A 9855-nucleotide genomic window follows, 5' to 3' on the forward strand; every position below is an offset into this window, starting at 1 on the left:
TGTGTTTCTCGAACCAAAAATACATGTTCCAGCATACCGTTCGATTGCCCAACTTTTTGACAGCTAGCGTGTTCGTGCGCATGCTCCAAATCGAAATAGGAGATGGCGCTATCCATGAACAGCAGAGTGAATAGACAAATTAGTCAAAGACGCCGGAGAAACATAACGTTTCTTTCGATTACCATGTTACCTCCATGTTGACTTGGAGATATTGCTAACAAGAGCAGGAAACAATCATCCAACACTTCAGTGAGCATTTGAAAAGGGATGGTCGGCTAGGCTAATGGTTAGCTTTCTTGAATTGCCTTCAGATACACTACAAACCTTCCCTGACGGGGTGCGCAAAATGAGTTGGTACGGTTTTGGGTTTAATGGCTTTGGGCAAATTGTTGCACATGGAAGCGCAGATACAGGTGAACCTTGTGTAAACCAAGTGAAAGTGGTTGTTCCAACGGCAGTGGAATTGCCAGATAAATGTGGTGACAGCTCAGTGACAAAGGACTGCAGCATCCAGCTCTCTGCAAGCTGGAGTCGGACGGCTCTATTTCCCGTACAAGGTAAAACAAGCACAAGGCATATTTTGAAATCGTGAAACTCGTATTCCATCGTGTCATTCACCGTACAGTGTCCATTTCTCTTAGCCAACGGAGAGGTGCATCTGACAGGATTCCTAGATGGGGTACCCAGCAGCCGAAGAAGCATCACTACGAGCAATGGATGCTTGGAATCCTACATCAGTGAGAGGTACCTCACCCTCCGCTTCTCAGACAAGGTGGAGTGCTGGAGCTGTGATGGCGCAGATATGGAGCTCGTTTGGAAAACAGAGCAGGATTCATCAGAGAAAGAGACAGGTGTTGCAACATTCTTCAACCAGAATAATGTAAGATGACTCAGAATCAATAGGTCAAGGTCATGTCTCTTCTGTGAAAGCACATGGACGCATATTAAGTGGCCTTGACCTCGGTTCAGAATTAACTTGTACATGTTTCCCTGGTTCTTTCAGCTCGAGATTGCCCTTGTAATTGTTGTTATGATTGTATCCCTTTAGGATATAATCTCAATATAAACTTCACTAAGCATTTAACAACTCAAGTCAATAATATTACAAAACCTCAGTTCCTTGTATCAGTGTTGTTTGTAACGCCATGTACGGTATTCCCGTGCTGCTCTGTCCACAGGTGACTCTCCCCAGCTGCCTCTGGTTCCGGGGGGCTACATTGCCCACATACCCCCTCTATTCCGCCCCCTGTCTGCCCAGCTGCAGGCCCAGAGCTTGGCCCTGGGCTCAGGCCACGCGGTGCTCCTTTGTGCCTCTGGAGCAATATACACCTGGGGAAATGGGAGGTGAGACAGCCAATCTATGATGCCTTGCTCTCTAGCCATTCCCATGGATGTATTTGTTTCATCCCTTTGTCTGGAAATGTGAGCGACAGATGAACTTTTATCCTAGTGGGCCAAGCAATAGCAACCCACGTCCTTATCACGTGCATCATGGATGTAAATGTAATGAAATATAGTGTAATGTGTAATACTGTATGTAATTATGATTCTAAATTAATAAATTACAATGACAATGCATAGGCTGAGAGACCCTCTATGTAGACATGCTGCACACCAAATCCATATGTGTATGCATTATATGCCTTTCAGCCACGGTCAGCTAGGTCATGGCGGTCTGGTGCTGGAAGAGGAGCCGCGGGTGGTGGAGGCACTGTGGGGTGTCCCGTTGCGCTCAGTGGCAGCTGGAGGATGGCATTCAGCCTGCATCGGTGGTGAGAAATCATGTCATAAAATAATTACCACAGAGAGGGGATGTTAAGGGTCCAGTGTGGGTAAAAGGCCCTGTTTAATGTTCTTATGGCAAGATCTGTCGGCCGAAATATGTATTTTCTTGAAATGTTCACATGAACAGACAGACCCCTCCATCAGTTATGTGACTATTTAAAATGCATTTGAAGTCGTGTTTTTTTGTGGTGGTAATAGTGTGTGTGTGTGTGTGTGTGTGTGTGTGTGTGTGTGTGTGTGTGTGTGTGTGTGTTTACAACAGAGGGTGGCGATCTGTATATGTGGGGCTGGAATGAGAGTGGCCAACTGGGCCTTCCCTCGCGCCGTTGCAGGAAGAAGGCTGAAGAAAACAAAGGTCAGTCAGCTCAACAACTAGTACAACCAAAGATTCATAATAGACCGTCTCTGGTACAACCAGTACAACAAATGACATAGTAGTCCCATGATGCACGCCGTTCCAACAGTGGAATGATAAAATAGTCATTGAGAAGTTAACAACTAAAGTACTACACTCTTATGACATAACACAGGACCTTTCGTAATGTGACTTGGTCATTGCCATTCTGGTAACAGCTCATTTATAATGCCGTGTAATGATGGGATAAACTGAATGTAACTTTGGACACTTGAAGTATGGACATTGGTCATGTTAATTTGCATCAAAACGGGGATGAATACTGAAAATTAGTAGTATACACTTAGATCATTTGCATCTTAATAATGCTTGATGGATGGTATGGTCAATGAATGCATGGTAGATCTATAAATGTGAAAATGTATTGGGCCAGAAAAAAACGCTTAAAACTGATATAAAAATGTTACATCGCCCAGATTGTGTTGTCCAAAGACGTCAGTTGTATGTAACTGGACTACTTCCAGAATGTCGAGTCAAAGAAGTCCATATACTTGCAGCTTAAACTATTTGACCCAATTATCAATTTGCTTATCTTTTGCAATTGCAATTTGCTTATCTTTTGTTGTCTGTTTAGAAGTGGGACCAGCAGGAGATGAGCAATCAGGAGACACATCTGAGGATGTGTGCATCTCCATCCAGTCCCTCCCTGCACTAGTGGACATACAGCGCGTGTCTGAGGTGAAAACCATCAGCTGTGGAGCTCGCCACACGGCTGCAGTCAGCAGTAAGACATGTTCTACAGTCCCTATCAGAAAGTTTTGAGAACAACACTGCAAGCAGTTGCCTATAATATATTAACTGTTTCTTGTAGGTGATGGGAATCTGTATACCTGGGGATGGGGTAAGTTAACATGTTGAATGTTATGCCTGAATATCAAGGGTTGTGCTGAAAGTAGTGTATGTGCGTGCAACTTTTTTATTTAAAAAAGGTAGACTTTCAAATGAACATGCATGAATACGACATACAGTACAAACAAAGCCTTCTCTGTTTTTGTGGATTAACTGATAAATAATTCAGATATGTTAAATATATTTATCATACTTCGATGCCTATGATGACCTTAATTAGAAAGATGTATTTGTTTTATGTTAAGGTGACTATGGACAGCTGGGACATGGGCCTCTGTGCAGCTCAGATGAGCCGTGTCTGGTGGATTTCTTCCCCACAAATGGACTGCATGTGGAAGATGTGCGATGCGGTCAATGGAACACATTTGCCTCAGTCAGAATAGCAAACCCCACAGTTTAACATGTCATGATACAGTGTCTGTGCCTAATTTAGCTACATACATCAGTGAATGTTGTTATCATTATTAACTTATTAACTATTTAATGATCATTATAAAAGGTAGTAGTAAATGTTTTAGAGATTCTCCAGACATGTTGTGACAGTGTATAAAGGTATTTATTGCACAAAGAGTTTTCAAAGAAATCACATACAAATTTTAAAAAAGTACCACGACCCTGTATAGACCCATGATAGAAAACAGTAAATCCGTAAGGCAAAAACAAGTTAAAAGACACCAACATGCTTAAAATGTTTATGATGGATAAAATGCTGGTGTTTCCTGTGAAACGTTGTGGACCCCTCCAAAAGCTTCCAGAGCTTTGCATTTGCATGCAGATATAATTTACAGCACAATCTTGAAAGAACTGCAAAAGAAATTAGAAATTCAAAAAGCACTGTATTAGACTTAAATGTGTAGAAACCTTGTCAACAAGCATGCACTATACTGTCTCGACACCCACCTGACAAAGTCTGGAGATCTGGAGATGACATGCTGGAATTCAGAGAGATTCACTGTTCCGTCTTTGTCGATGTCTGACTCCTCCAGAATCTGGAAGAATTACAGACATGGGGGATAATCTGATTAAAGGCATCCCCTGGTAGTAAGGCCTATTAGCCTGGTAAGGCTGATCTTGGTGCAAGCTACATGCCACTTTAAGGTGCTGTTTCCATATAGCCGGATATTTTTAAATGTTGATTTTTTCTCTCCTGTTTAGGTGGAAATACAACATGTGGATAAAAATAAAAACTCCATTGTTACAGGTGCGTTTTAGCCCCCTAAATGGGATATTTTTAAAGCCGCATTTTTGATAAGTAGGTTTTAAAACCTGCTTATGTGGAAACGGAAGGCCAAAACTAATGTTAACAGAAGAGACAATATCCACATTTAAAAATATCCACATTTAAAAATATCTGGCTCCATGGAAACAGCACCTAAGACATAAAAAATATCTTGAGCTGTCTGAAAAGTTTTTTTAAGTGCCATCATCTGGTTGCACCTGCTCCAGTTCTAATCAAAGTGCAACAAACTGTTACTGCCAGTAGACGCCATAACAATAATGTCCAAAGTGCAATGAGATGTAAAGAAAGCATCTTATATGTTATGCATATGGAGGTTATTGGTTATTTTTACAGTTATCTTTTAATAAAAGCTAAAACAACTAAGCTACCACCGAATAACACCAATATCAGTCTTATAAGACCAATAATGTCTTACTGTCCAGGGATCCCTTTAGTTGGAGCTTCAGTAAAAACAAAGCAAACTTCAAAGATCAAGTAGAACTGAGGTGTCAAGAGAGTAGAAGTAACCCCATACTTTTACTTTTGACTCCTCTGAAGAAGAGACTTACATTTGAGATGAGCTGTTTCATCTCCTCATGAGTGAGCCTTGTGTCCTCCGTGTCACCTGTCAAGCAGTTCACCAGCTTCCTTAGGTCACTTTCATCCAGTGTCCCATCGTCATCAAAGTCTGTCAAAGAACACGTACAAAGACTAAGCATACAGTATTTGATGGCTATAAATGATTACAGCTCACTTTTGAGACATGCTTATTTATGTGCAAGAGAAATGTGCCTGCTCAGGTGTGCACCACTTGCCAAATATGCGGAAGGCGTAGTGGGATTTTATTTCCAAGGTGGCAGAGTCACTGAAGGCACTCAGCAGGTCCAGAAAGTCTTCAAATGTCAGACTGCCATCCTTAAGCTCACACGTGGAGAACACCTGACAGATCCTCTCTCTGAATGGATTAGACTGAGGTGGAGAAAAACAGCAAGGCTTGAGAAAACATGGCACATTACAAGTAGGAGTAGATGTCCATCAAACTAAAACAATAAAAACCATGTGATTACTTTAAGCTCTGGTAGAGTGAGGATTTTGTCCATGGGTACTCTGGTGACAGCTGAGCTTCTGTCCTCTCTTGTTACGAGTTCAGTGAATCTTTTGTGAGCTCTAGGGAAGCATAATGAAACATCTTAAATACCTTGGTTATCAACGTGACATGCTGAAAGAAGTAAAACCTGATGGTGAACTTGGTTTCACAATACTATGTCAGTTTGTGATGAGACACAAGTTACTGTTACAGGCTGGGTTGTGAGTGAGTGAGTGTATGACACTGTGTCTGAGATGTACTCACAGCAAAATTTCTTGTTTGGTTAAAAACGTAAGTTCCTGTGGAGAAAAAGAAAAATGGTCAATGCTCTAAGCACATTTGTTGCTCTTCTGACAGGCCTAAGTATACAGAAAAAAATCAACCTGTTGCCCTATCAGTGAGGCTGAGGACAAACGATTCTCTTGTATTAACTTACTTTCATAAATTAACTTAATACATTAATTGTCTTGATAAATTAATGAGTAGGCTGTGATGTTCTAATAAGTTAAAATGTTCACGTGATTTTATATGGTCAATTGAGCAAGCCATGGGTTAGCTTAGCTAGGGCTATTAGTTCTACATGGGTTGTTGACAAACAGGGTGACAGCATTTGTCAGCAGCTACCTGTAGTTGGTTTGTTTTCCTTTACTAGCTTAGCTATGTCGACGTCTTCCATTCCCAACACATGAGTTTGGCGTTTGTTTGAGCAAAGTTAAGTTGTAGCAGTTTCATTTGGCCTTGAAGCTGGGACAACTTCAGTGAACTTTCAAATGTCATTTACGTTTCCCTATTCCAAGAGTTAAAAAGTATCACCCTACCTGGTATTCTGAGAGAAGATCCTTTGGTAACTGACTCGCTGCTCCTCCCATGTTGAACTAGTAAATGAATCGTGCGTTATAGTTGTATGTACTCCAATTTTTTGTGTTTGTTTGGGTTGCACGTCTACCCCTGAAGTTGTTACTTCCCGTTCCGGTTTCGTAATGGAACCATGGAAACGAACATTTGCATAAAGATCAAAGTACTCTTCAAGAAATCCTCAAGGACCCTCCGCCCTGGTCAATGTTCAGACAGAGAAGAATCTACTTCCGTGACTGAATGACAGACGGTTACGAAGGCAAAAAAAGTGCATTTTATATGCCACGGATTTGCAGGTCATAGAATACAGTGCGAGTGTGTGGCTTTCCGTTTTGAATAATTATGCTAGTTACCATTTCGAACCCCCAATTGTTATGTTATCTGTATTGTTCTGTATTTCAAGGACTCGTTTGATATGGTTTTCTAAAGAGCAGTGCATTGCCCACTGTCCACCAACAGGGGGCATTGTCTGACCATTTGTTACGCTAGCCCAGCCCAGGCTCTTATCTGTTACTCACAAAACCCCCCTGGCCTCACCTCATCATGAGCCTTCCAAACTGGGAGGCTCATTTCCCAAAGCCCCCTTGACCTCATTGTAAGCCTGCTAACACCCCCTTAGTATTTAAAAAAAATACTAATGCCCCCAAATGACAACTAAGCTACGCCCCCTCCAGCTGTATTCTCAACACCCCCCTAGGGCTCCCCAATGAAAGTGAAGTGAAGTGAAAGCCCAACTGGGAAACTCCAAGTCCCATTGCCATTGTGACACAGCACTACAGGACACAAGTGTTCACTGTGCGCAAAAAAAATGCATTTGTGCCTCACCCGTGCAACGGGGCAGCCCCCAGAGCCTGATCTCGAAAAAGTGTGTCTGGTTTCTCACGCAAACCAACATCCAAGATTGCCTACATATTCCAACGCTTTCCCTGCTGTCTAGAGCACATAGGCAAACGTAACTTCTGATTGGTCTAGCTGTGCCCTTCCTAAAACCATCCCTAAACCTAACCTGACTGTAATGCCACGCTTCTGAGTTTTAAATTTGTGCCCTGACCAAAACTTTCCCTAAACCTATGTCACGGACAGCTGCATGACCACTGCACATGTGTGTCAAAGAGAATGCGTCGTAAACGGGATGCAATTTCAGCTTTTGGTTTGCGTTAGATTATAGACGCAATTCGTTCGAGATCATGTTTGGCCCCCAAAGGCTCCCCAAGGGAGCAGTGCGGCGGGACGGTAGCCTACCATGCTCAGGGTACCTCAGTCATGGAGAAGGTTAATTACTGCCCCCCACCAAACTGGTGGGACGGGAGTCGAACCGGCAACATTTGGGCTACAAGTCTGATGTCCTAACCGCTTACCCATGACTGCCCAATGCCCCCTGGGAGGCTGTAGGGCCCCTGTTGAGAAACGCCGCGCTAGCTAGTCAATCAATCATAGAATCCTAAGCCCACCTGGGAAACTCCCATTGTCATTGACACCAGCACTCCACAGCACATATATCACTGCACACAGCAAAATGTATTCAACAACCTCTAGTCACCTCATTAGGAAGGCCTACAATGGATGAATAGGCTTAACTGGTGTAACCCGCAATGTTATCATGTATGCTAGTGTTGTATGCCCTCTTACAGCAGAAATGTACTGCTTCTTTTAATTTGGGCAACCCTGGTGCATGCATGCATGCGTTGTAATGTCTGTCCTCAGTATTGGCTGTACAATGGATTGTCCAACCAACAAGGAAATCTAAATTGGCTTGCTTTGTGTTTGAATCTGGGATGTGACTGGAGAGGAAGGACAAGGCTCTGGTCTTCCTCCATCCCTTTAGGACATGGAGGTGAATCAGGAAGGTGGAAGAAAAATAAAAATACAGGACTCACTTGTAAAAGCAAGATCTGCAGTACCTCTGTGCGATTTTAGTCCCTGGTTAAGTAAGTAAAGGTAAAATGAAAAGTAAAATACGACATCTTCAACTGCAGAACAAGTCAATCTATGTGTTCCAGGCGCTTTGGCAAAGTTTTGTAGGTCTGAAAAATGAGAAAAGGTTGCACCATGCATTCCACTGAGGAAGGCAGAACGCCGAAACGCGTCTGTGTAATGAAGAAACCTATGGATGGTGCGTCCTTTTCTCATTTTCAGTTTTACAATATTTTGGTCAGCACCCTTAAAAGAAGAAAAAAATGTTTCCAAACTTCACAAAGTTTTGTAGGTTCCATAGTCTTGACCTGGTCTGCATGCTGTGCAGGATCAGTAGTCTATTACAGTGTTTCCCAACCAGGGGTCGTGTACCACTAGGGGTACGCGAGCACACTGCAGGGGGTACTTGGAAAAATGTTATTATTATAACAAATGTATGGAGCAGTAACATTAGGACAAAGAACGTTATATAGAACATGAATTCGGGGGTACTCATGGTACAACTAAAATGCTTAGGGGGTACGCAAGACAAAAAAGGTTGGAAAACACTGGTCTATTAGCAGCAACATGTTTATTAGCAGCAGTCTATTGGCAACAAGTTTGGCAGATGAAGGGGTAGGCCCCTACAGGTGCAAACTACAGCAAACATATGGTTTAACTACCAGTGTGTCTCTAACACATAGATGAGGGAAGCATACATCCACAATAGAAACATTTGGATGGATGGGAAATAGGGTTGCCAACCATCCCTTGAAATAGGCCTACGGAATCATCCCATATTTAGAAACAAAAGTAGGCCTACTGTTTCATATTGAGCTGAAATTGAAAAATGGAGGAAATGGCCTTAAACATATGATTTTTTTTTCTGTGGGAGGGCCCAGAACCCCTGAGCGAATGTCCCTTACTTTTTCCCCAAGAGAGTTGGCAACCTTATGGGAAGCCTTTAGGCTAATTGTATGTAGTCAAGTCAAGTCAGCTTTTATTGTCACTTCCATCATACGCACAAGACATACAAGGAAAAATTTAATTACGTTTTCTCTCTATACCATGCCAGGACAAGACATATACAAAACTGACATTTTTCAGACTGACATTAAGTGCAAGACAGGACAGGTAACAGTGATGGACTGGTACCAATGGACAATAATACATAATTTACAGTACAAATGAACATTTAACATGTGTATGTAGGGAAGCAAACAGGAGTGGACAAAAGGGTCCATTGTCCCGAGCACATTATTGTGGGCTCATTTCACATGGCTGTCCTGTGTCCAGAGGTGGCCTAGCTAGAAGGTGTGTGTGTGTGTTTGTGTTGTGTGTGTGTGTGTGTGTGTGCGCGCGCGTGCTAGTTGGATTTTTTCCCCCCCAGTAACAATGTCTACCTACCTCATTAGGTACAATGGAATAACTGGTGTAACCACTGTGTGATAGTGTTGTACTTACACCATAAATACTTCTTTTTAATTTGGGCACCTCTTGTGTCCATTTAAAGCTGTCAGCTGCCGTGCCTGTAGCCTTCACAGCCCCTTTAGAAAATCTGTGGCTTAGTGTCAGAGGTTTTGATAGGAAGGTCTAAACCGTCTCTGTTAGTGCCTATGTGATGTCATCCACCCCCATGTCTATGTGCAGAGAGACTGGACTTTATATAGGACTAGTATGGTTTATATTAGAACATACGGTAATTCATCCATGAAACAGAAATGGGATAGGGCCTATATAGCACAGGCCTAC

At 42.5% G+C, this 9855-nt stretch overlaps 2 protein-coding genes across 2 annotated transcripts; one reads left to right on the forward strand and one right to left on the reverse strand.

Annotated features, from left to right (window-relative positions):
- Positions 1–57: 57 nt before the first annotated feature.
- On the forward strand, positions 58–3723 carry LOC134447826 (RCC1 domain-containing protein 1-like). The gene is made up of 8 exons (XM_063197494.1): positions 58–557; positions 642–851; positions 1179–1344; positions 1651–1772; positions 2048–2140; positions 2775–2924; positions 3012–3041; positions 3295–3723. The coding sequence occupies exons 1-8, from the start codon at positions 284–286 to the stop codon at positions 3447–3449; spliced, it is 1200 nt and encodes a 399-aa protein (XP_063053564.1). The 5' UTR covers positions 58–283; the 3' UTR covers positions 3450–3723.
- On the reverse strand, positions 3590–6509 carry LOC134447827 (calcium and integrin-binding protein 1-like). The gene is made up of 7 exons (XM_063197495.1): positions 6174–6509; positions 5620–5654; positions 5336–5435; positions 5084–5237; positions 4838–4956; positions 3950–4038; positions 3590–3853 (listed from the first exon to the last, which is right to left on the reverse strand). The coding sequence occupies exons 1-7, from the start codon at positions 6222–6224 to the stop codon at positions 3832–3834; spliced, it is 570 nt and encodes a 189-aa protein (XP_063053565.1). The 5' UTR covers positions 6225–6509; the 3' UTR covers positions 3590–3831.
- Positions 6510–9855: the final 3346 nt, after the last annotated feature.

Source organism: Engraulis encrasicolus, chromosome 4 (genome assembly GCF_034702125.1).
Source record: "Engraulis encrasicolus isolate BLACKSEA-1 chromosome 4, IST_EnEncr_1.0, whole genome shotgun sequence".
NCBI classification, from domain to species: Eukaryota; Metazoa; Chordata; class Actinopteri; order Clupeiformes; family Engraulidae; genus Engraulis; species Engraulis encrasicolus.